The sequence below is a fragment of the Aotus nancymaae genome, unplaced genomic scaffold, assembly GCF_030222135.1.
Source record: "Aotus nancymaae isolate 86718 unplaced genomic scaffold, 86718_ANA_hifiasm-v0.15.2.pri h1tg000040l, whole genome shotgun sequence".
NCBI lineage: Eukaryota > Metazoa > Chordata > Mammalia > Primates > Aotidae > Aotus > Aotus nancymaae.
In genome coordinates, this window is record NW_026988454.1 from 120,108,364 (window position 1) to 120,133,530 (window position 25,167).

General features: G+C 46.9%; 2 protein-coding genes across 3 annotated transcripts; one reads left to right on the top strand and one right to left on the bottom strand.

The window, feature by feature from the left end:
- On the bottom strand, positions 1–9,780 carry BYSL (bystin like). Its single transcript, XM_012448641.2, has 7 exons — positions 9,190–9,780; positions 5,042–5,204; positions 3,018–3,156; positions 2,550–2,683; positions 1,785–1,945; positions 1,510–1,612; positions 1–689 (listed from the first exon to the last, which is right to left on the bottom strand). The coding sequence occupies exons 1-7, from the start codon at positions 9,455–9,457 to the stop codon at positions 344–346; spliced, it is 1,314 nt and encodes a 437-aa protein (XP_012304064.2). The 5' UTR covers positions 9,458–9,780; the 3' UTR covers positions 1–343.
- MED20 (mediator complex subunit 20) lies at positions 9,781–25,167 on the top strand. 2 transcript variants are annotated; one of them, XM_012448647.2, is made up of 4 exons: positions 9,781–10,012; positions 13,533–13,687; positions 19,811–20,064; positions 23,227–25,167. In XM_012448647.2, exons 1-4 carry the CDS (start codon positions 9,999–10,001, stop codon positions 23,440–23,442), a joined length of 639 nt encoding a protein of 212 aa, XP_012304070.1. In that variant the 5' UTR covers positions 9,781–9,998; the 3' UTR covers positions 23,443–25,167. The 2 variants fall into 2 exon arrangements, with proteins under 2 accessions (XP_012304070.1, XP_064217121.1); XM_064361051.1 differs by lacking the exon at positions 9,781–10,012 and adding an exon at positions 11,967–13,338.

Below are 25,167 nucleotides of genomic sequence, written 5' to 3' on the forward strand. Positions count from 1 at the left end.
GAGGTTCAATAAATATCTGCCTTTGCTTTTATCCACAGTGGCCTGATGCAACACCCATAGAAACAGCACCACACCAAGCCCCAGCTGGGGACTGGGAATCCTAGCATATGGTAACTCAACTTGGCTCTCAGAACTGAACAGGGATAAGGGCCTTGAATGGAAGAAGGAACCAGCCAGACCCTCAGTTCTTCCTGTCCTGGACAGGGAGCCACAGATGTCCCTGTGACCTGTCACTGCCCTGATCTAGGTCTTCAGCCATTAAGGCTCAGTGTCATCTTTAGTCACCAACGTGGGTCTTGGTGTCCTTCCAAACGCCTTGGGCCAGCACAGGTGACTGTTTTCCTCACTCCACGGTGATGGGAACATCTTCCACATCTCGGGGGACTGCGCTCTGAAGCTCACGCCTGATTTCAGGGGATAGTTGTGGATGGGGCTGCAGCCGGAGCAGTTCTAGGAGGGCCTCTTTCTGGTCTGTGGCCAAGTCGGCTTTGTAGCGCTGGACCAAAGTCAGGAGGCACTGGTGCCAGAGCACAGGCAGTTCACGCTTCTCTGTCCGGAACCCCAGGAAGTGGAAGACTAGGGCATCCAGCACCCGGTAAGGCAGTGCATACTTCTTATCCAGCAGCAGTCGCAGGAAGATGCTGTTGGCACCGCTGTATTCCATCTCAGCAATTTTCAGCATGGCTGCACTGGTGGGAAAAGAGAGGTGGGGTGAAGTTGGCGGGGAAAGCACTGGAAGAAGGATCCTACTTCTCCTCTGTGCTTTCCCCCTTCTTCTTCCCCGCTGCTGGCCCTTACACTATGGTATTCCCTAGGGGCCTTCTCACCTACCAAATCGTATTATACTCCCTTGACTCCAGTCACCATCTCTACAAGGATCCACCCAAATCTCTACCTCTAGCATAGACTGCTTGTTTCAGTACCCAACTAGAGTATGGTCCAAACATCTCAACATCTCCACCTTAACTACTTTCTTCCTGTGTTTCCTACTTATTTGTTCATCTATTTACTGAGCACTTATTTATTTATGAGACAGATATATTTAATTATTTATAAGACGGAGTCTCACCCTGTCACTCAGGCTGGAGTGCAATGGTGCAATCTTGGACCACTGCAACCTCCGCCTCCTGGGTTCAAATGATTCTCCTGCCTCAGCTTCCAGAGTAGCTGGGATTAGAGGTGTGCGCCACCAAGCCCAGCTAATTTTTGCATTTTTAGTAGAGATGGGGTTTCACTATGTTGGCCAGGCTGGTCTCGAACTCCTGACCTGATCCACCAGCCTCAGCCTCCCAAAGTGCTAGGATTATAGGCGTGAGCCACTGAGCCCAGCCTCAGCACTTTATACTAGGCACTCAGGCCCTGTTGTTGCAGAACTTATATTTAAGGGGATAATGATACAAACCCAAGGCTATCCTTAGCTCCTTCTCCACTCTGCGCATCCCCAAGACCTGGCAATTCCACTATCTGGATATCCACTGACCAGCCCTCCTCCACCCCCAGCAATGCTACCTGGAGTGCAATACAGGGATGGAGCACTTGGTGATGATGCTACCCACAATGATGGCTTCCCGGAGGGTACAAGTGCCAGACTCGCACAGTGGAATCAGGATCCCTGAGGAGAGTCAAAGGGCAGTCACTATGAGCCCCGGTTAAGAAAAAGGAGTTACAGGAAGCATTCCCACCCAGCCCAGGGGCAGCCAGCCAGCCATTTCCCACACCAGGCCTGCTGTGTTCCCTGTAGGAGCTCCAGCCCTTCCCTTTCTTCCCTGCCTCTGGGATCCCACCTTTGAACCAGGCTCCAGGTTTGAAAAGGGCCTTCTTGAGAGCCATGTAGAGATGGAAGTTGAGTCGTTTGTATTCGGCAATGTCATCTCGTATTCGTGGGAGCAGGACAAGGTTGTAGAAGCGCTGGGCCATGCGTTCCTTCAGGTTAGAGGCAAAAATCCTAGTGGGAGGTGAGGGGGCAGTTTCCAAGTCACACGACAGTCTGGACCCAGCCCATTAAATATCATCATGGATAGTGCATACAAAAGGTTTTAAAGTAAAATAAGAGATCTTTTTCTCAGTAAGGGATATGTGGGAGCTGTGTGCGTACAACACCCATCAACTTAGAGAGAGAACAGGAGGGACAACGAGATGTACCCAAATGGGGAGTGCTGTCTGTCTGTGGGAGAGCCAGAGCTCATGCAAACTGATGGCTATTCAGCTACTCTCCTTCCTCTTGCTGTCACAGCTCCTCTCAACCCTGCTATCACGAGGGCCCGAGCATGCCTGGGCAGTCATAGACTTCTGAGGCCCCTGCTACGGGGTTGTATCCCAGTGGCTATAAAAGCCTCCCCCCTAGAAATTCATCCTGGAGGGTTTCTAGCTGGGTCTTGGCTACAAAAAAATGACACAGGAAAAGCTAGGAAAATGATGCTATAAAGTAGCACAGAGAGGGCTGTGGGGCAAAGCTCAAATGCCCTAGGGGTAGAGGCAAAGAAAGCCTGTCCACCCCAAGCCCAGCCTGCACCTATAGACCAAGGCCCCCGAACCCCCATCTACCCTACCTGGTGGCTTGGTACATGGCAGCTGCAGTCCAGGCCTCAGGCTCTGTGACATAGAGGATTTGCTCCCAGTTGGAGAGTGCAGGGATGATCTTAAATGCCTTGGGCAGTTTCCCACTGCGATACTTAGATAATACCTAGGGATGAGGGAGGTAAAATAATCGTCATCCACATATGGTGAGCTTGCTGTGGGTTAGAAACTTCTCTGGGTGCTTTTAACGTATTAACTCATTTCATGCTCACAATAACTGTATAAGGAGGGGCCATTATTTTGCTCGTTTTACAGATGACCAGAGAAAAGCTCCAGTAACTGATCCAAGGTTGCCAAGTCATTTATAGGCAGAGCAGGAATCTGAACCCACACACTCTGCCTCTTAGGTCTGCCCATGACTTCTTTAGTACGAGATGCGGGCAAAAGGTAAAAAAGCCCCCGAATGGGTCTTCCACCATGGGTCTTCTCTCAGCTCTTACCTCCCGGACCCCCCTGTAGACCTCCAGGACCCGGGGGTCCAGCTGGGGCATAGGGAAGCTCGACACCTCTGACATGACTGTCTCAACCTCTGTCTGCTTCTCAGTCAGCTTCTCCATGATGATGTCAGCCAGGGTGCGCCTAAGAGGGGAGGTGCCAAGGGGAGGGGAGAGAGGAGGGAAGGAGTGCTGTGGTCACTGTCCATGAAGCTCCAGACTCCCCACAGTCCTCGTGAGCACTGACGTACTGCGATCCTGCTGGGATGTGCAGCTTCAGTTCCCTCTCTGTGCCCATCCATCCACCACAGAATCGCTGCAGTGTGCAAAGGAACTGAAAGTCATTCCATTTAGGACAAAGCTGGCAGTTGTATGGAGGTTATTATGAACCTGAACTCTGAAGTCGGTCTGCCCAGGTTCAAATCCTGGCTTGCCCACTCCCTGTATGATCTTGGGCATGTTACTTTACTTCTCTATGCCTCTGTTTCCTCATTTGTTAAACAGGAATAATAATGGTACCCACTTTATAATACACTTCAGAGGCTGCTGAAGTGTATTTATTTATTTATTTTTTTTGAGACAGGGTCTAGCTCTGTTGCCCAGGCTGGCGTGCAGTGGCACCATGAAGGCTCAATGCAGCCTCCATCTCTCTGGCTCAAGCGATCTTCCCACCTCAGTCTCCCCGCTAGCTGGGACCACAGGCACATAGCACAACATCCAGCTAATTCTTTATTCTTTTGTAGAGATGGGGTCTTTTCATGTTGCCCAGGCTGGTCTCACACTCCTGGGCTCCTGCCTTGGCCTCCCAAAGTGCTAAGGTTACAGGTGTGGGCCACCATGCCTAGCCTGAAATGTACTTAAAGCTGCTCCTGAGTTGGGTGCAGTGACTCACACCTGTAATCCCAGAAATGGGAGGCTGAGGGAGGTCAGGAGTTTGAGACCAGCCTGATTAACATGGTGAAACCCTGTCTCTATTAAAAATACAAAAATTAGCTGGGCATGGTGGTGCATGCCCGTAATCTCGAGAAGTTGAGGTTGCAGCAAGCACAGATCACACCACTGACCTCCAGCCTGAGTGGCTCTCTGGTGGGACAAGCCCAGGTACGTATTTTGTGACATGTATTTCAACTGTCAACCATCAGTCTGGGAGATGGGCTCATTTTCTTCATTCTGCATTTTCAAAGAAGCTGCCACAGAATTTACCAGCCTCCCTGTCTTTTTACAGTACGATTAGCAATGAGAGACGCATTAAGCTAAGAGAGCCTAAAGTATCAGGGACAACATCATGTTAATATCACAGGTCAGAATGAACTGGTTGAGGGCCCTTATCCTAGACTCTACTCCCCAGGGCCAAAATTTATGGGCTCAGGAATTTGACCACAGGCAGTCTAAATGCTTGCATGTCTTGGAGCTAGCATTTACTATAGATGGGAATAAATTAGTGGTTCTAACTGGGGGCGATCTTGCCCCCCAGGGAAGATTTGGCAATGTTTGGTGTCATTTTTGGTTATCACAATTAGAGGGAAGGTTGCTACTGAAGTCTAGAAGGTGGAGATGAGAGATATCTGCTAAACACCCTACACTGCACAGAATAGCCTCCATACACACACACAAAATTACCCAGCCCAAAATGTCAGTAATGCTGAGGTTGAAAACCCCTGGCTTAAATGAAGCTTAGGGTATGAAGATTTATCCAAGGAAGTTGAGCTTACCACTAAAAAAACCAAGAATACCAAAACCAAATGCAACAGGATGGCTCTCCCCAGAGGTATAAAAGGGGCCTGTAGCTGTTTCCCTGACAACTGGACAGTAGTACAATAAACGGACAGAAGGACACAAGGCATTTTGAGGCTGGGTCATTCCCACTCACAGTGGTCCTTTGAGGATGGGCCAGCTTTGTCAAGGTGGTCCCCTACAACTAGCAACTCCAGGGCCCTTTCCAAAAGTAGGGAATTATAAGTCTGCCAGGGAACTTGTTTTCCTGTGGGAACTTTCTACAAGGACCCACTATCCCAAATCACCAGGCCTACCTGGCAGGAGGGTTCTTGTTCATGAACATCTCTATGGCACGCTCATCCTCAGGGTCCACCACCACCTCTGCATGGTAGCCCACCCCTGTCATTGTGGCAGCCTTCTCCAGCGTGGGCCACTCCTCGTCCTCATCATCTGATCCATCCTGAGGCACTCTTGGACCTAGAAGAGGAGAGACTAAATGGATGAGCCCAGCCAAGGATGGCTGAAGGATTAGTCAGTTTAACTTCAGCCATTATGTAGTACAGGCCTTACATGTGGTTGTGATAGATGCAGGTATGTGCAGTGAAACAAATGAGGCATGCAGTAGCTCCCTGTCCCCAGGGGCTTGCAATCATGCTTGAGAAACAAAATGTATGCACAGCAAACAATGAGAAAGCAATGGCCATAAATAATAGTGAACATACCATACTCAGTTATGTAGAAGGAACTTCTGAACACTGTACCCATGTTAATTGTTTAACCCTTATAAATCCAAGAAGTAGATACTATTATTATACCCAGTTTCAGATGGGAACATTGAAACACCAAAAAGTTGGGTAATTTGCCCGACAGGTAGTTTGGGTCTAGACTGCATTCTTCACTACTATTCTACACACATTAGGGCTTGATTATATGCCACAATGAGTGCTAGAGACAACATGCACTTAGAGGATGAGTGGTGAGGACAGTTAGGTGCTGGATGCAGAGTTTGGGAGCAGGAGGAGTATGTTCCAGACCCAGAGAAAAGAAGGCTTGGCTATAAGTGTCCCGTAGGCAATAGCAGGAAATAATGCTAGGGGGAAAAGGCGAAGCCAGACTGGAGGGCCTTCAAAGTCAGGCAGTAGAGTTCAGATTTCAATCCACTAGTCCATTTCAATAAATGAAGTTATTCCACTTAAATAAATTCCCTTTTTGGAAGGCTACATGTCTGGGCATCTGGAAACAGGCCTAATAGTCCAAGTGGGGGGCTATAATGCTACATATCAATAAGTCATTAACAAAGGCAGTGTGTGATAAAAGCTAAATAAGGGGGAACAGACATTTTGTCTCCACGTGCCAACAATCCCCCAAATTTGTACTTTGTAGGTGGCTCTCCTTAGCGCCAGACCCTAACTCCAGGTGTTTCCTGTACAGCCGCTCTTAGATGACTCACAGGCACCTCAAATCTCACCTGTCATCAACTAAACTTATCTTCTTTTCCTCCTAGGTCTACACTGCTAACCATCCACAGCTCAGCAAACGGCACCATTGTCCACCCAGTGCTAAGCCAGGGAGGCGCTCCTGCCTCACCCCCTGCCCTCACCCTCAACACCCAATCAGTTACTAAACCCTATTCAATTTTTCCTCATAGACTGTCTCTCACATGCTTCACAGCACCATCTAAGCCTAGATGAGCATCATCTCTTGCCTGAATGTATTCAACAGTTGCCCACTGGTATCCATGTTTCTGACCTTGCTTCCCTCCAACTCATTTTCCACTCTGCAGACAGCAATCTTCCAGAAGCACATATTTGATTTGATCACCCCTATACTCAAAATTCTCCAGTAGCTTCCCATTCTTCCCATTGCTGTTAGGATGGTTTCTGAATCTTCTTTAGGCTTGGCTTCTACCTACCTCAACATCATTCATTAACCCAGTCACTGAGAAAACACCCAGCACTTACTATATGTGAGGCAGTGTTGGGGGTGCTGGCTATATCCATGAACAAAAGAAACTAAAAAACTTTGTTCTTATACAGCTTACATTCTCACTGGAGGAGACAGTCTATGACCACACCACCCTGAACGCACTGATCTCATCTAACTGGAAGACACAGACATAAATAAATGTATACATGTATTGTGTTAAAAGATAAGTATTATGGGCAAGGAGCGATGGCTCACACCTGTAATCCCAGCACTTTGGGAGGTCAAAGTGGGTGGATCACCTGAGGTCAGTAGTTTGAGACCAGGCTGACCAACATGGCAAAATCCTATCTCTACTAAAAATACAAAAAAAGAAAAAAAATTTGCTGGGTGTGGTGTTGGGTGCCTGTAATCCCAGATACTTGGGAGTCAGAGGCAGGAGAATTGCTTGACCTGGGAAGTGGATGTTGCAGTGAGCCAAGATCTTGCCATTGAATTCCAGCCTGGGCAACTGAGTGAGACTCTGTCTCAAAAAAAAAAAAAAAAGGCACAATGATGCCTATATAGGTCGAGTGGAATGGGCAAAGGGGAAAGCAGTAGAAGAGGTCAGACTGGCAAAGGAGGCAGATTGTATAGGGATTATAGACCCCCATAACCCCCAGCTGTTGAGTGTTCTGTAGAGTACGAGATAACGGCAGGGCGCAGTAGCTCACGCCTGTAATCCCAGCACTATGGGAGGCCAAGGCAGGGAGGATCGCCTGAGTTTGAGACCAACCTGGGCAACACTGTGAGACCTCATCTCTACAGATAATTAAAGCATTAGTGGCTAGGTGTGGTGGCTTATGCCTATAATCCCAATACTTTGGGAGGCTGAGGTGGGCAGATCACCTGAGGTCAGGAGTTCAAGACCAGTCTGGCCAACATGGCAAAACCCATCTCTACTAAAAATACAAAAATTAGCTGGATGTGGTGGCTTACACCTGTAATCTCAACTACTCAGGAGGCTGAGGCAGGAGAATTGCTTGAATCTGGGTGGCAGAGGTTGCAGGGAGCCGAGATCACACCACTACACTCCAGCCTACATAACAGAGTGACTGTCTTAAAAAAAAAAAAAAAGAATTAGTTGGACACATGGTGGCATACACCTGTGGTCCCAGCTATGTGGGAGGCTGAGGCAGGAAGACAGGTGGGAAGATAGCCGGAGCCCAGGAGATTGAGGCTGCAGTGAGTTAAGATTGTCCACCGCACTCTAGCCTGGGAGACAGAGCGAGAGACTCTGTCTAAAAATAAAATAAAAAGGAAAGGAAAGAAAAGAAAAAAAAGGAGAATATGAGATACTATCTAGGAGGCTACTGTATAATCCAATGTGAGAGACTGTGGTGGCTTGAACAGGATGGTGTTTCAAAGTGGTGAAAAGTGGTCTCATTTTGGATACACCTTGAAGGCAGAGTTATCAGAATTTCCTTACAGATCAGATGTGGGGAGGGAGAGAGAAAGAGGAGTCTCATGTTTATCTTTAGCAAATGAAAGAATATCATGCTACTAACTGAGACAGGGAAGACAATGGTGAGAGAAGCAGGTTTGGAGAGAAGGTCAGGATTGGTTTTGTACATGTTAAATTTGAGCTGTTTCAAACTGGAGGTGCCAAATAGGCAGTTGAATATAAGAATCTGGATTTCATGAAAGAGATCAAGGCTAGAATATAAAGTTAGGAGTAGTCACCCAAGAGATGGTATTTAAACCATGAAACCTGACAGCACGAGAGAATATCTGAAGAGAAGAGGTCAGAGGACTGAGGATAAGAGGTTGCAGTAAGAGTCAGCCAACGATACTGAGAAGTGAGGTGGCAGTAAAACAGGAGTGTTGATGTCTTACAACCCAGGTAAGGATACTGTGGGCAGGAGGCCACTATTCAATTGTGTCAATTATTGCTTTAGATGAGATCTGAGAAATGGATGAAGCACCTCAGAGGTCAGCACTCCCTCCCTAGTAAGAACATATCAAACATCAATTCATTTCTCTCCCTCTTTGGCTGCGAAACATGTGTTTTCTGCTCATTACACTTCCCATTCGTTTTTCAGTTCTCAGCTTAAAGGTCCTGCAATCGGAGAAGCTTCTCAAGACCAATGCTATTGTCACCAGGGAAATGATACTTTATCATGGAAATACATTATTCTAAGAGTCTACGTAATTGTCTCTACGCTGGGCTTGACTGTAAGGTACTTAAGTCAGACGTGTCTATATGTTGTTACTTCTGTACTCAAATATTCGATTGAACTCCGAGCATAGCGCAAAGCTCGTAGTAGGTTTCCTATAAATATTTACAAAACCAATGGATAAATGCTAGGAACACTTAGTGGCGCGAGCGATTACTTCCTATTGGCCTAACTTCGGGGGTGCCTAGAAGGGAGTGCCTAAAACTAGGAGTGGGCGCAGAGGTCTCTGGCCATTGCTTAGTCCCCTGCCGGACACTTTTTAGCTGTTCCCCCCGCCCCACTGCTAGCCATTGTCTTGCTCGGACCTCATCCCAGACACTCACCCAGCCGCGTGGTGCGTTCCTGCGGCGCCGCGGGCTTGTCCCCAGTCCCATGCTCGGCCTCGAGCTCCTCCTGTTGCTGCCGTGCTTGCTGCAAAATCCGTCGGCTCAGCCGAGGCCCCACATACTCTTCCTCCTCTTCTCCGGTGCCACGACCCCGCCGCTTCTTCCGGACCCCTGCCCGCAACGCATTCCCAGCCAGGATCTGCTCAGCCAGCGGCGCATGTTTTTCCTGACCCCCGGCCCCACGGGTCGCCTTGAACTTGGGCATTTTTCTTGAAAAAGTTGCCGGGAAGGTTCGCACGTGGGGACGACGAAAAGGCCAGGATACACTTTGCGGTGAACTCCCACCTCCCAAGAGGCCACGCTGCGATCACAGCGCCCTCTAGCTATCGGAGGCCAGAAGCGCCATCAGCGCCGCCCCTCCCACTAGAAGAGCTCCTGGGTTCCGGAGCTGGACTCCCAAATACATTCACTGCCTTTAACGTTGGCTTCTCTCAATAGTGTAGTTTAAGTGTTGTTCTCCTAGCTCCATGGATCTAAGCCTAGAGTGCTCAGCCAAGCGGGAATTTCCGGAGCTAGAAACATGGGGGTGGGAATCCGCTGATTATGTCACTGGAGGCGTCACCGAGGGGTGCCGAGACACGCCCCATTCCTAGGGGAAGGCGTGGACACGGCGCTCTGTTTTTACGTATTTCCGGAATCCCTTCTGCGACCGAATCCTGTGTTGGGGAACTGAAGCAGTTCATGTGGGCGGACTGGGAACGACGCATTTCTACTGTGTGATCCTGCCACTTTCCTGGCCCGACGCCATGGGAGTGACTTGGTAGGACTGCAGAGGGTTTTGTGGGACGAGATTTCTAGTTGTGAAGGACCGGGAAGAGGTCCTTGACCATGGTCCGCTGTCCCTTGGGAGCTGAGCGAAATGTCCTCGGGTTATGTGGATGAGAGGGTACCGTGCAGGCCGCGGGTTCCCCGGGCCTTTTTCCTCGGAGATGCGCTCCTACCTCTTGCAAGGCGGCAGAGCAAAGGTTTTATACGAGGGACCTATCAATGGTTGTGTACCTCCTTCCCTTCTGGGTACATCTTCCTTCCCTTGAGGCCATAGTACTGTCTGCAATGGGACCTCAAGGTTGGAAATGGGGACATTGGATTAGGACCTACCTGCAGACAGGGTTGGAGGGAGTAGGTTAAAAGCAATCAGGAGACAGTATTTTTTTTTGAGATTTTCGCCTACCTTTCTCTCAGCTATCAAATGCAGTTAGACCAGCTTGTGTCTGTTTGTAATTTGCCTATTTTAAGATCTTGGGTCTAGAGGAAAAAAGAGGCTATTGATAATAAGGAGATCGTGGTTCCAGGCACTCTTTAGGACCTGCTTCTCACTATGTTTAATTCCATGGTTGGTCTAGTTTCAATGGAGTTTTTATCTTTCATATGTTTTAAGTCTCAGTTGGAAGATGAGGTGGCAGGGAAAGGTATGGGTACAATGCTCGTGGAGGCGTTAGTTGTAAGGTACTAGGTCCCAGACATTTTTTTTCTTATCGCAGGAGGTGTGAGCATCTTTCCTGTGGGAGAAGCCCTGGGGCTAGGATATCTGAAGCCAGTGGCTATAGGCGTCTCATATAAAAGCGTGTGTAGGGGAAATATTTTTCCTTCTGGTAGCCCCGTTTCTTGCGGGTTTCTCAGTGATTGCACTCTTGTTTCCCACAGTTGACATCCTCCTCCTCCTGTGTTCCTTAATGGAAGCAAGATACGTGAAAGATGGAAATGGAACGGATGCAGCGTAGAACCCTGGAACCCCCTGCTTTTTCTTTAAAAAAAAAAAAAAAACAAATTGGGTCTTGCTATTTTGCACATGTGGGTTTTGAATTTCTGAACTGAAGCGAACCTCCTGCTTTGGTCTTCCAAAGTGTTGGCATTACAGACATGAGCCACTGTGCCCTGCCACCCCTGCTTTTTAAATGGAAAAGGCAGCTCCAGGGCAAGGGCTCTCTGTTGGTACCCTTAACAACTTCTTCAGAATCCTAGGACTTCTGTCCCTTGTAGCATCCGTTAGGGATTCTTTTATATTTCAAAATAAGGCACATTAGCAGCATTGTTTATCAGTGCTTTTTCTGATAGAGTAGTGACAATTTTTTTTTTTTTTTTTTTTTTTTGAGACAGAGTTTCGCTCTTGCTGCCCAAGCTGGAGTGCAATGGTGCGATCTTGGCTCATTGAGACCTCTGCCTCCTGGGTTCAAGCAATTCTCCTGCCTCAGCCTCCCAAGTAGCTTGGATTACAGGCATGCACCACCACACCTGGCTAATTTCTTGTATGTTTAGTAGAGACGAGGTTTCACCATGTTGGCCAGGCTGGTCTCAAACGCCTGACCTTGTGATTCACCCACCTCGGCCTCCCAAAGTGCTGGGATTACAGGCGTGAGCCACCATGCCCGCAAGCAGTGACAATTTTTAGCAACAGATGGACTCTACCTTAATAGATTCATTTAGTTGATCATAAAGCAATGTCATCTATGACTATTTTCTTGATTTTTATATAGCTGAGTACTGCCTGCACTATTGTTTATTAATTTTTTTTTTTGAAGAATTGATCTTTTCCTTAAAAATCTTTAACAGGCACTACGTCCCTATATAGGCAGTCTAGTGAGTGGTTAAGAGCATGGACATTGTCTGGGTGTGGTGGCTCACACCTGTAATCCCAGCACTTTGGGAGGCTGAGGTAGGCGGATCACCTTTGGTCAGGAGTTCAAGACCAGCCTGGCCAACATGATGAAACCTTGTCTCTACTAAAAATATAAAAAATTAGCTGGTCGTGGTGGCACTTGCCTGTAATCCCAGCTACTTGTGAGTCTGAGACAGGAGAATTGCTTGAACCTGGGAGGTGGAGGTTGCAGTGAGAGAGATTGTGCCATTGCACTCCAGCTTGGGCAACAAGAGCAAAACTCTGTCACAAAAAAAAAATTGCCGGGACATGAAGTCAGGTTGCTGGGCTTTCAGTCTTGGGTGTACCACCCATTAACTGTGTGACCTAGTGCAAGTTATTTAACCTCTTTGTACTGTACCTCAGTTTCTTCTTTTCTTCCAGATGCATTTTGCTGCTGTTGCCCAGGCTGGAGTGCAGTGGTACAATCTTGGCTCACTGTAACCTCAGCCTCCTGGGTTTAAGTGATTCTTCTGCCTCAGGTTCCTGTGTAGCTGGGACTACATGTGCATACCATCATGACTGGCTAAGTTTTGTATTTTTGGTGGAGACAGGGTTTCACCATGTTGGCCAGGCTGGTCTTGAACTCCTGACCTCAAGTGATCAGCCCACCTTGTCCTCCCAGAGTGCTGGGATTATAGGCATGAGCCATCACACCCGGCAGTTTCCTTATTTGTAACAAATTGATAAATAACACACCTTCATAGGACTGTTGTGAGAATTTGGAGAGTGAATTCATCTAAAGGCCCTAGGACACAGTCTGGCACATTGTTGGTTGGCAGTTGTTGCCTACCACTCTAAAGGGGAAGCCACCATAGGAGGTTCACTCACCATAGGAGGAAATCTTGGGAATAACGTTCTTGGTTTTATTCCATTGTTTTGATTGAATTCTTGTGAATACTGTGGCCTCTCATTCCCAAAGATTATAAACTTGAAGCCTGCTTTTTTCTTTGTTCCTAGGGCTGTTGAATAGAACTTTCTGTGATGATGGAAATGTGCTCTAACAGCGATGTCCAATACACTAGCCCCCAGCCACCTGTGGCTCTGGGCCACTGTGCAGAACAACTCAGGTTCACAGAGTTGGTAAAAACATATTAACCCCAAAGTGAGACTTTCTCCTTGATATAGTCAGAACTGAAAGAGTTGCAAAAAGAATCCCTTTTTCTCTGTTTTTTTTTTTTTTTTTTTTTTTTTTTTTTGAGACAAGTCTCACTGTCACTAGGCTGGAGTGCAGTGGTGCTATCTCAGCTCACTGCAGCCTCCAACTCCAGGGTTCAAGCGATTCTCCTGCCTCAGCCTCTCAAGTAGCTGGGATTACAGGCTCTCGCCACCACGCCCAGCTAATTTTTATAATTTTAGTAGAGACGGGGTTTCACCATGTGGCCAGCCTGGTCTTGAACTCCTGACCTTGTGATCCACTGCCTCAGCCTCCCAAAGTGCTGGGATTACAGGTGGGTGCCACCGTGCCTGGCCAAAATTTTTTTTAATTAAAAATAATATTAAAGTTGTAGAGTTTATGAGACAGAGTAGGTAATTTCCAAGATAACTTTTGGCCCTGATGAGCTGTGATGCTGTGGGTGAGTGAGTGGCTCAGTGACCACATGTGTGTCTCTGGATACTGATGATTTGATTCTCTCCTTTCCAGTGTGTCCCAGATGCCTGTGGCTGAGGGCAAGAGTGTCCAGCAAACCGTAGAGCTCCTCACTCGGAAATTGGAGATGCTTGGGGCAGAGAAGCAAGGAACATTTTGTGTGGACTGTGAGACGTACCATACTGCTGCCTCCACCCTTGGCAGCCAAGGTCAGTGACATGGGTCTATAGGATGACTGGAACCAGTCTTGGAGTTAATAGACATTTGTGTTCATTGAAGTCTTTCTGCTTTTCTGCTAAGGGTGGTATTTTTGAACAGGTGGCGAGATGTGTTTCTGAATTTATTAATTCTTGGCTCTTTATCTCTTAGACTAGGGATTTTTAAAGCTTTATTTTATTAAATTAATTTATTTATTTGAGATAGGGTCTTATTCTGTCACCTAGGCTGGAGTGCATGGCATGATCACAGCTCACTGCAGCTTTGACCCCCTGGGCTCAAGTGATCCTTTCACCTTGGCCTCCTGAGTAGCTGGGACCACAGGCATGATCCTCCACACCTGGCTAATTTTTAAAATTTTTTGTAAAGACAGGGTCTCCCTATGTTGACCAGGCTGATTTTGAATTCCTGGCCTCAAGGGATTATCCAGCATTAGCTTTGCAAAGTGCTGAGATTATAGGCATGTGCCACCGCTCCTGGCTAAAGCTTTATTGAGGTATAGTAGATATACAAACAGTTCACATCTAATGCATACATCTTAATGAGTTTGGATATATGCATACACCTATGATACCATCACAACCAAGGTACTAAATATATCCATTACATCCCAAAATTTCTTTTTTTATTTTTTCTTTCTTTCTTTCTTTTTTTTATCTTCACCTGGGTGCAGGTGGGCTAATGCCGAAAAGGGCGTTAGCCCCAAAATTTCTTTGTATGTGTTTGTGTGTGTATGTGTTTAAGAGATAGAGTCTTGCTCTGTTGCCCAGGCTGGAGCTCACTGCAGCCTCAAACTCCTGGGGTCAGGTGATCCTCCCACCTTAGCCTCCTGAGTACCTGAAACTACAGGCATGTGCCACCATGCCTGGCTGATTTTTTTTAACTTTTGGGTGGGGTCATGGGAGTGTCTTACTATGCTGCCCAAGTTGGTCTCAAACTCCTAACCATAAGCCATCCTCCTGCCTCAGCTTCTCAAGTAGCTGGTCTCAAACTCCTGAGCTCATGGGATCCCCCAGCATCGGCCTCCCAAAGTGCTGAGATGACAGTCTCAAACTCCTAGCCATAAGCCATCCTCCTGCCTCAGTTTCTCAAGTAGCTGGTCTCAAACTCCTGAGCTCAAGGGATGTGCCAGCATCGGCCTCCCAAAGTGCTGAGATGAGAGGCATGAGCCACCATGCCTGGCCCTTGTGCTCTTTGAGTGCTGTTTTGTGCAGTTTGAACTCTTAAAAGCAATGTTTCTCAGAGGGTTAATCACTGACTAACCACATCAAAATCACCTGGGATACTCGTTAAGAGTTACAGATTCCTGGCTCTGTTTACTGATTGGCTGCTGCTTAGGCCACATAATCTACATTTAGCAAGCATCTAGACAATCCTCATGCACTCTGAAGTTTGAGAAAGACATGTGTCAGGTCCAGAAGTCTTTGTTTATTATTCTTTTAGAGCTTTAAGAGTTTCTAGAAGTTTCTGTTTAAAGAGTTTCTGTTTTCCTACACCTAACCATTGACCTTGGCCTCCTTATTAACATAGCATAAATTAATCGTTCTTTTTAGTGTATTGAGTGGTGGGATGGTCTGTGGATAATGGGGGATGGTGGTTGGGAGGGAGAGAGGATTTTCTTTTTTTCTTTTTAGAGTGAAGGACTCACTTCGTTGCCTGGCTATACAGTGGCATGATCCCAGCTTACTGCAAGCTCTAACTCCTGGGCTCAGGCAATGAGAGAGATTCTGGATATGAGTTAGGGAAGTTGTTTCTCTTAGTCTTGGCTCTGCAGTAACTTGAACTTGAACAGTTCCATAGCATAGTGGTTATGATTGGGGAGTGAGAGTCCTGAGTCATGGCTTTGCAACATACTAATTGTGCACCGGCAGGTAACTCCTACAACCTATCTGTGACTGTTTCCACGCCTCTCATGTACCTGTTTCCCTTAGATCCACTTCCTGCACTTCCCCTGCAAGCTGTATTTTCCAGGCCCTCTACTAGTTAGCTTGGGTTATTGAGAGGTGCCGAAGAAGATTAGAGGATGGGAGAAAGGAATCCCATAGTATTCCTCTCCCTCTGCTCTGGGCAGTGTCTCTAGCTATGGCTTTGTCTTTACCTCCTTGGTTCTAGCTTCCACTAGGCAACCCTCATTCCTGCCTCTGATAAAAGCACATATTTTCTTTTTTTTTTTTTTTGAGACGTAGTTTCACTCTTGTTACCCAGGCTGGAGTGCAATGGCACGATCTCGGCTCACTGCAACCTCCGCCTCCTGGGTTCAGGCAATTCTCCTGCCTCAGCCTCCTGAGTAGCTGGGATTACAGGCATGCGCCACCATGCCCAGCTAATTTTTTGTATTTTTAGTAGAGACGGGGTTTCACCATGTTGACCAGGATGGTCTCGATCTCTTGACCTCGTGATCCACCCGCCTCGGCCTCCCAAAGTGTTGGAATTACAGGCGTGAGCCACCGCGCCCGGCCCAACAGCACATATTTTCTTTTTCCCTCTAGCCCTAGGGATGGTAGTAGTTTCCTGTGTTGCTACTCTTTGGGTTGTCTCACCCTCCTGTTTGGTTTTTCCTTTCTTCCAACTCGTGTGTTTGTTCCCCGTATACATTTCTTGTACCAAAATTATCTGGCATGGGCTCTGTTTCTGGACTCTTCCCAGTGGAGTTCTCTCATCTATAAAGTGACGACAATCATAGTACTTCTCTCCTCGTGTTGTGCTAATTAAATAAGTTAATACATGCAAAGCATTTAGAACTAAGATTGTCATGTAATTTTTTTTTTGAGATGGAGTTTCGCTCTTGTTGCCCAGGCTGGAGTGCAATGGTGCAGTCTCAGCTCACTGCAACCTCCGCCTCCCGAGTTCAAGCGATTCTTCTGCCTCAGCCATTTTAGTAGCTGGGACTACAGGTGCGCTCTACCATGCCCAGCTCATTTTTGTATTTTTAGTAGAGATGGGGTTTCACCATGTTGGCCAGGCTTGTCTCAACCTTCTGACCTTTTGATCTGCTTACCTTGGCCTCCCAAAGTGCTGAGATTACAGGTGTGAGCCACTGCGCCCAGTCTGTCATGTAATATTTAATCAATGTAGCTAAGAGTTGTACTGAGCTCTTGTATTATCATTGATAAAATTGCAGTTACCATTTGTGTTGCCTTCACTATGAAGGAGGTAAGAATCAAGAGATAATGATTACAAAAGCATTTGGGTAATAAAATATTAGGATACAGATATGAGTTGGCATATGACTTCTAGTGAAACTACCTGGTGTGGGCTGAGCAGGCCCTCACTTTCAAGAAGCTATAGTTTAGTTGGGGAGACAGAACACCTTCATGGCAGGCAGTGGGGAAGAATGGAAAGAGTAATAAACTTGGGGGTGAGTAGGCCTGGATTGGAGTTTCAGTTCTGCTGCTTACTGGCTCTATGCCTTTAGATCAGTGGTTCTCAAACTTGACCAGCATTAGCGTCATCTGAAAGGCTTGTTACCACACAGATTGCTAGACCCCACCCCAAAGTTTTTGACTTAGTAGTTTGGAGAAGAGTAGACGATTCTTGGCATTTCCCTTTTTTTTTCTTTTTTTGAGACAGGGTCTCTTTCTGTCACCCAGGCTGGAGTGCAGTGGCATGATCATGGCACACTATTGCCTCGACCTGCTGGGCTCAAGTGATCCTCTAGCCTCAGCATCCTAAATAGCTGGGGCCACAGGTGTGTGCCACTATACTGTAAGCAAATCAAAGTTGGTGTCAGCAATAAGACGAGGGCTATTCTCAAAGAGGGCGAAACAGCTCAATGGGTACTCTGAGTTGTGCATCACATACATCAGCTTCCTGGTCTGACCTGCAAGGGACAGAGATCCTACTCATCATCAAGACTTTCACTGCTAATTTTTAAATTTTTTTGTAGAGACAAGGTCTCCTTATGTTGCCCAGGCTGGTCTCAAACACCCGAGCTCAAGCCATCCTCCCTGCCTTGGCCTCCTTAAGTGTTGAGATTATAGGCATGAGTGCCCTGGCTATAATTTGCATTTCTAACAAGTTCCCAGGTGGCTCTGTTACTGCTGCTGCTCTGGGATCCACTTAGCTTCATTTTTCTCATCTTTAGAAGGGGGACAGTAAACCTGGTTCTGCCTGCTTCACAAGGTGGTACAGACCTGAAAGGATTTTGTTATAATAGAAAATACCATTGTTGGATGGGCACAGTGGCTCACGCCTGTAATCCCAGCATTTTGAGAGGCCAAGGCAGGCAGATCACCTGAGGTCAGGAGCTCAAGACTAGCTTGACCAACATGCTGAAACCCCGTCTCTACTAAAACTACAAAAATTAGCTGGGTGTGGTGGCAGGCGCCTGTAATTTCAGCTACTCGGGAGTCTGAGACAGGAGAATCACTTGAATTTGGGAGGCGGAGGTTGCAGTGAGCCGAGATTATGCCATTGCACTCCAGGCTGGGCAACAAGAGCGAGACTCCATCTCAAAAAAAAAAAAAAGAAAGAAAATATTATTGTCAGCTGACTGCAGTGGCTCATGTCTGTAATCCTAACACTGGGTGGTAGAGGTAGGAGAACTGCTGGAGTAGACTCTAGGAGTTTGAGACCAGCCTAGGCAAGATGGTAAGACCTCATCACTACAAAAACAAAAACAAAAACAAACAAAAAAAAACAAAAACAGAAACAAGAAAACATAAAAGGTGGGCGTGGTGGTCTCAGCTACATGGGAGGCTGAGGCAGGAGGATTGCTTGGACCTAGGAGGTTGAGGCTTCAGTGAGCTGTGTTCATGCCACTGCACTCCAGCCTAGGTGACAGAGTAACACCCTGTCTCAAAAAAAATAAAGAGGCTGGGTGCAGTGGCTTACGCCTTTTGGGAGGCCGAGGTGGGTGGATCACGAGGTCAAGACATTGACTTCATCCTGGCCAATGTGGTAAAACCCCATCTCTACTAAAAATACAAAAATTAGCTGGGCATGATGGCACGTGCCTATAATCCCAGCTACTCGGGAGGCTGAGGTAGGAGAATCACTTGCACTCGGGAGGCGGAGGTTACAGTGAGCTGAGATTGCACCACTGCACTCCAGCCTGGCGACAGAGTGAGACTCCATCTCCAAAGAAAAAGAAGAAAAGAAAAATGTTATTGTCTTGAATACTAGAAGTGCCTTCTTCATTAAACACACACACCCCTTCCCCTTAGTTGACTTTTAAGATATTTCCAAGACAGTAACACTTGCAGACTCATATGGTATGAATAAAGTATGTAATTACAGTGAGTAGACATGAGAACAGAATGATGAGATCAGCTTTGGATGGATTTTTTTCTTGAGAGTCAAGAAGTTTTGAACTGGATTTAGAAGGAGGTGACAGGTGGGAACTGTCAGCAAGCAGTCAGGAGGAGGGATGTGGCCTGGAGGATCTTTGTAGAGCCTCCTGTGTTCATGAACAGCAGCCTATATAGGGAAGTCACATGCCCTCTGTTCCCCCCACCCCCACACCCTTTTCATTCCCATTCTCTTGCCCCCTGCCTAGAATGTCTTCTTTTCTTCCTGTGGCTGAATCCTACCTTCTCTTCATATCCCAGTTCAAATCATGGTAGACAAGACCTATCACAGCTTGGCTCCCATCTACCTTTCCGGTCTTATGCACAGACACTCCCCTTTACTGCTTCCATAGGACCATTTACTAGCTCTCAAAGGGGGCAACCCAAGGTGAGGAGGAGTGCGCAGAAGAAGGGAGCAGTTGCTTCCTTTGTCTTGCCCAAGTGCTGTTACTTTCATTTTACTTATGGAATGTATGATAATATACAGAAGAGTATATGGAAAGTCTGTGAATTAGACTTTACATAATAGACCATCTGTGAGCTCACCACTCAAGAATTAAACCATCATCAAAACTATTAAAGTTCCCTGTGTGCCCCTCACCGTTTTCGGTAGAACGGGGGGATTTTACCACATGCTGCCTCTCTTGCTCTTTCTCTCCTTACCTTTCTAGAAAAGGCTGTCAGTGAGAGGATTCCCCTCACGCCCCACCAAGACTGCCGAGGTAGTGCCAGATTGCTGTCTGGCCTCATTCCGGGGGAGTCTTTTGCTCTACTTTGGGGTTTGCCAGTGAAAGTCTTGATGATGAGCAGGATCTCTGTCCCTTGCAGGTCAGACCGGGAAGCTGATGTATGTGATGCACAACTCAGAGTACCCATTGAGCTGTTTTGCCCTCTTTGAGAATGGCCCTTGTCTTATTGCTGACACCAACTTTGATGTGCTTATGGTGAAGCTGAAGGGCTTTTTCCAGAGCGCTAAGGCCAGCAAGATCGAGACCCGGGGCACCCGATACCAGTACTGTGACTTCCTGGTGAAGGTGGGCACGGTCACAATGGGGCCCAGTGCCCGGGGCATCTCTGTGGAGGTAAGACCTTGGTGAAAATAGGAGCAGGATATGCTAAGGGGGCTGGTGGGTAAAGGGCTCTGAAGATTTTCCAGTCCTTCTTTATGTTTTTTGAAACAGAGTCTTGCTCTGTCACCCAGGCTGGAATGCAGTGGTGCAGTCTTGGCACACTCCAGCCTCCACTTCCAGGGCTCAAGTGATCCTCCCACCTCAGCCTCCTAAGTAGCTGGGACTACATCCACCTAATTAAAAAAAAAAAAATTTCAGGCTGGGCCAGGTGGCTTACGCCTGTAATCCCAGCATTTAGGCTGAGGCAGGTGGATCAACTGAGGTCAGGAGTTGGACACCAACCTGACCAACATGGAAAAACCCACTCTCTACTAAAAATACAAAAAAAAAATTGGCTGGGTGTGGTGGTGCATGCCTGTAGTCCCAGCTACTTGGGAGGCTGAGGCAGGAGAATCACTTGAACCTGGGAGGTGGAGGTTGCGGTGAGCTGAGATCGTGCCACTGCACTCCAGCCTGGGCGACAAGAGTGAGACTCCATGTCAAAAAAAAAAAAAGGTTTTTTTTTTTAGTAGAAATGAGGACTTACTATGTTACCCATGCTGGTCTCAAACTCTTGGACTCAAGTGCTCCTCCCACCTCAGCCCCCTAAAGTGCTAGGATTATAGTTGTGAGCCACCACAACTGGCCTTCAGTCCTTCTCAATTTAGACAGATATTTACCTGATCTCTAACTCCAAGGCATCTGTGCTTCTTCTCTGTGAATCATTTATCCTTTAATTATTCAGAGACTCTCTAACACAAGATGGGAAGTGGGAAGCGGGAAGATGGGTTCAAAGCAAGGGGAAAGCTTAATAAGGAAGGTTGGCTTGCTGGAGAAGGGAAATGATAGTCAAGGAAGGCAAGTGAATCATGACAAGAAGTACTAGAGCAGACCAGGACAACTCTTGGAGCAATCTTCTGGAGGTGGGCCCTAAATCACATATGCCCATACACCTCTCCTTAGTATACTTTAAGATAGGTTTTGAAAGTTGGGAAGCAAAAATGTGCTTTTCCTTTTGACATGCTCTCTGCTCTCTTTCATGGCAGAAAGAGGTGTTTGTGTGTGAGATCACTTCATTTATGAGTGTGTGTAATACATACACATACATAGTGATGAGGAGTGAGAGTGGCAGTGTGACAGTAGCTGGCTTCTTAGGGACCAGGGAAAGTTCACAACCTATAATGTGCCCAGCACTCAGATAAGAAAACAAGTAAGCTTGCAGGGTCTACCCTTTGAAAATTTGTGATTTATTTATTAAGAGTGAGGCTGAAACACACAAACTTTTTTTTTTTTTTTTTTAAAGAGATGTAGTCTCATTCTGTCATCCAAGCTGGAGTGCAGTGGCACAATCTTGGCCCACTGTAACCTCCACCTCCTGGGTTCTAGCAATTCTCCTATCTCAGCCATCTGAGTAGCTGGGATTACAGGTGCACGCTGCCATGCCTGGCTAATTTTTTGTATTTTATTTTATTTTATTTTGAGATGGAGTTTCGCTCTTGTTACCCAGACTGGAGTGCAATGGCGTGATCTCGGCTCACCGCGACCTCCGCCTCCTGGGTTCAGGCAATTCTCCTGCCTTAGCCTCCTGAGTAGCTGGGATTATAGGCACGCGCCACCATGCCCAGCTAATTTTTTGTATTTTTAGTAGAGACGGGGTTTCACCATGTTGACCAGGATGGTCTCGATCCCTTGACCTCGTGATCCACCCACCTTGGCCTCCCAAAGTGCTGGGATTACAGGCGTGAGCCACTGCGCCCAGCTTTTTTTGTATTTTAGTAGAGACGAGGTTTCACCATGTTGCCCAGGCTGGTCTTGAACTCCTAAGCTCAGGCAATCCACCTGCCTTGGCCTCCCAAAGTGCTAGGATTACAGGCGTGAGCTGCCGTGCCCAGCCCACACAAACTATTTTTGAAGTTAGTCTGAAAATGCCATAAAAGAGGCAGTTTGCTCTGGGAATTCAGGCCAGTGAGAGCACTGCTGACTTTGGTTGTGATGCTTCCTGGAGGATCAACATTTATGTAGGGATTTAAAATGTAGAGACATGGGGATAGATAAGTCTAGGAAGAATCTCAGCTGAAGAAAAGGGCTTTAATGGTAGTTTCTATTCAGTAACCTCTAGGACCAAGATTTCCTAACCTTTTTGGCTTGTAATAGACTTTGATTCGCTGAGACTCATTGAGGACCCACTGTTTATCCTCCATATTGCCTACCTTATAGTAGAAACACACTCCACCTGTTTCTTTACTTATTTCTCCCGAGGGCTGCCAGGAATTTTGTCCTGCCATCTCTCCAGTAAAAAATTGAGAGAGCAGGAGAAGGCCTAAGATATATATTTTTTGGCCCATGCCACACTATTTGGGAAATTCTTTCTTAGGATCAGAGCCCAGGTTGGTTCTACCTTGGGAGTAAAATTTGGTCTTGAAAAACCTCATGAGCTGGCTGGGTGCGGTGGCTCACGCCTGTAATCCCAGCACTTTGGGAGGCTGAGGTGGGCCTCGAATTCCCACCTGAGGTGAAACCTTATCTCTACTAAAAATACAAAAACTAGTCGGGCATGGTGTGCCTGTAATCCCAGCTACTCGGGAGGTTGAGGTGGAAGAATCGCTTGAACCCAGGAGGCAGAGGTTGCAGTGAGCCGAGATCACACCACTCTATACAAGCCTGGGTGGACAGAGGGAGACTCCATCTCAAAAAAAAAAAACAAAAACACACCAGAAAAAAGCTCATGAGCATATGTGTCTACTCTCTACTTACCACCCCCACATACATTTTCCTTCTTTCTTTGTTCTGTCTCTTAGAATTTTTTTGAGCTCTCCTTGAATCTTTATCCAGCATAGCAGGGACAACACTTAGTTGTGAGATTATCAAAAGGGCCCACATCTGCTTCTGGGTCCTTTGGGAGGGTGGTGGGTTGGCACAGCTCCCAGGATGAGAATGTTAAAGATGCCTAAAGATGCTAGGTGCTGAGTCCTAGTGTTTGGGTTGAATGTTTCCTGTGGACCAACACTGTGCTAGGAGGTGTGTGTCTTTAGCTCAGGGTTGGGGAAGATGGGGGGCAGGAGGCAGGAGGTGCAAGAGAAGCAGACCTCATCTTAGCCTTCATTCACTCTCATTCTCTGTGCTTTTGGTTCCCAGGTGGAATATGGTCCCTGTGTGGTAGCTAGTGACTGCTGGAGTCTGCTGCTCGAGTTCCTACAGAGTTTTCTAGGCAGCCACACACCAGGGGCTCCTGCAGTGTTTGGGAACAGACACGATGTGGTCTACGGCCCAGCAGATACCATGGTCCAGTACATGGAACTCTTCAACAAGATCCGCAAGCAGCAGCAGGTGCCGGTGGCTGGGATTCGTTAGTGATGAGCACCTGCCAGCTGGGCTCTGTCACTAGGGGTACTCCACAGAGGAGCAGGTGCTGACTCTCAGGTCCCTGGACCCCAGAAACCCAGGGTAGACATGGAGTCTACTCTCCCTCTTTGGTTCCCAGCTGTGGCTTTTGTTCTGAGGCTCTGGAGTCCTCCCCTGAACACTGATTCCCTGACCCTCACACATAGTTCCCCATCAGCCGTGTTATTCCACGCCTTACTGGATTTGGCCTGTCCTCAATAATGGTAATTATGAAGAATGGAGAGGCTTTGACACTGCCTCCTTTAGGGGATAGGTAGGACAGGGGTGTCCCTGCCTGGTATTCGTGGGGGAAACTGTCTATCCCCAGCTGTTGAGGATTTGTCCCAGGCCCACGGTAAACATGCTGCATTTTATGTTTGGACTGTGCTGTAATAAGAGCCTCTTTACTCAGAAGATATGGCTGGACCTCTATCCTGGAGATGGAGTGGAAGGCACGACTGGTTTGATAGTTACCATTTTCTGACTTGTTTGCTGAAGTGATTTGCGAATTGACTTTCCTCAGGTATTGCCTGAGTCCTCTGAACTCTCCTGACATCTTTCTCTTCTGTTGTGAAATATGTTAAACCACAGGCCAAACTACTATGAGACTGAAGTTCGTTTTTTTTCTCACCAAATAATAGGTAATCAGATGGTCTAGGGCAGATTTAACTACACAAGGTTATCAGGAGCTTGGTTTCCTTCTCTCTTATTCAGCCACTCCCAGGATATTTCCTTACCCACAATGTCAAAGCAGACTCATCAGCTCCATATCTGCATTCCACTGGGGAAAGAGAAAGAGAAAAGAGCAGTTTAAAAGAAAAACGATATGACTGAGCATTGCTCAAATCACTGTGGCCACACTTTGCTGAAAGAGATGCTGGGACATAGAGCCTCTTATCTGGGCAGTCATGTGCCGAGTTAAAACTCAGGGGTTCTGTGACTAAAAGATGAAAGAGAAGATGGTTACTGGGACCCCAGTTAATAGCTTCTGCTACATGGAGCTCAATGGACATGCCCAGGAATGCTCTTGGCTGTTATTTTGTAGTTAATAGCCCCTGTAACTAAAGCATTTGTTTATGAGTTGACTTGGGAGATGGGCTGATCTCAGAGCCACTTTGAGCTAAGCTGGATTAGTCACACTAGGAAGTTAATTCCACACCCTTTGTCTAAGTCTCAGTATTGAGGCCTCTCTAGTTCTCATGCACCCAGATTTTAGGGTTAGAACACTTGACCCTGATACCTGCACCATGCTTCATGGTTGCCTGAGCTCTTTCTCCTGTTTCATTTGAGCCTCCAAACTACATATTTGGCCACATTGCCTGCCTACCCCATGCCTGCTGCAGAAATACTCATCCAGATTAATCTTGATATACACAGAGATGGTCTTAGGAGAATTGTTAATGTATGTACTATATTGTCATCAAGGATACTGTCCCTTATTTGAAGGCATTTAAAGAGAAACTGTTTTCAGATCCAAGTGCTCAGATCTAAAGCCGTTGCAACAAGTCAGGTACTAGTCATGTTTCTCTTCTAGTTTTGGCTGACAAGAAGCTCAATTCAATTTCATAATTACAGTACCTGTCATCTGTATTTTTCATTCTCACTTCCCCTGTTTTTGTTATTCTGTTTCTCTGTTTTTTTTATATTGAGGTATGTTTTAGATATTGTTTATAAAAATAAAATGCACAGATCTTA

Excerpts from the sequence above, each read along its gene's own strand:
- MED20 (XM_012448647.2), top strand. Across the intron at positions 13,688-19,810 it reads CTCCACCCTTGGCAGCCAAG|GTCAGACCGGGAAGCTGATG; the intron begins GTCAGTGACATG and ends TGTCCCTTGCAG. Across the intron at positions 20,065-23,226 it reads CCCGGGGCATCTCTGTGGAG|GTGGAATATGGTCCCTGTGT; the intron begins GTAAGACCTTGG and ends TTTGGTTCCCAG.
- BYSL (XM_012448641.2), bottom strand. The coding sequence starts at position 9,457 with ATGCCCAAGTTCAAGGCGACCCGTGGGGCCGGGGGTCAGGAAAAACAT. Across the intron at positions 1,613-1,784 it reads ACCTGGAGCCTGGTTCAAAG|GGATCCTGATTCCACTGTGC; the intron begins GTGGGATCCCAG and ends GACTCTCCTCAG. Across the intron at positions 690-1,509 it reads ATCCCTGTATTGCACTCCAG|TGCAGCCATGCTGAAAATTG; the intron begins GTAGCATTGCTG and ends TTTTCCCACCAG.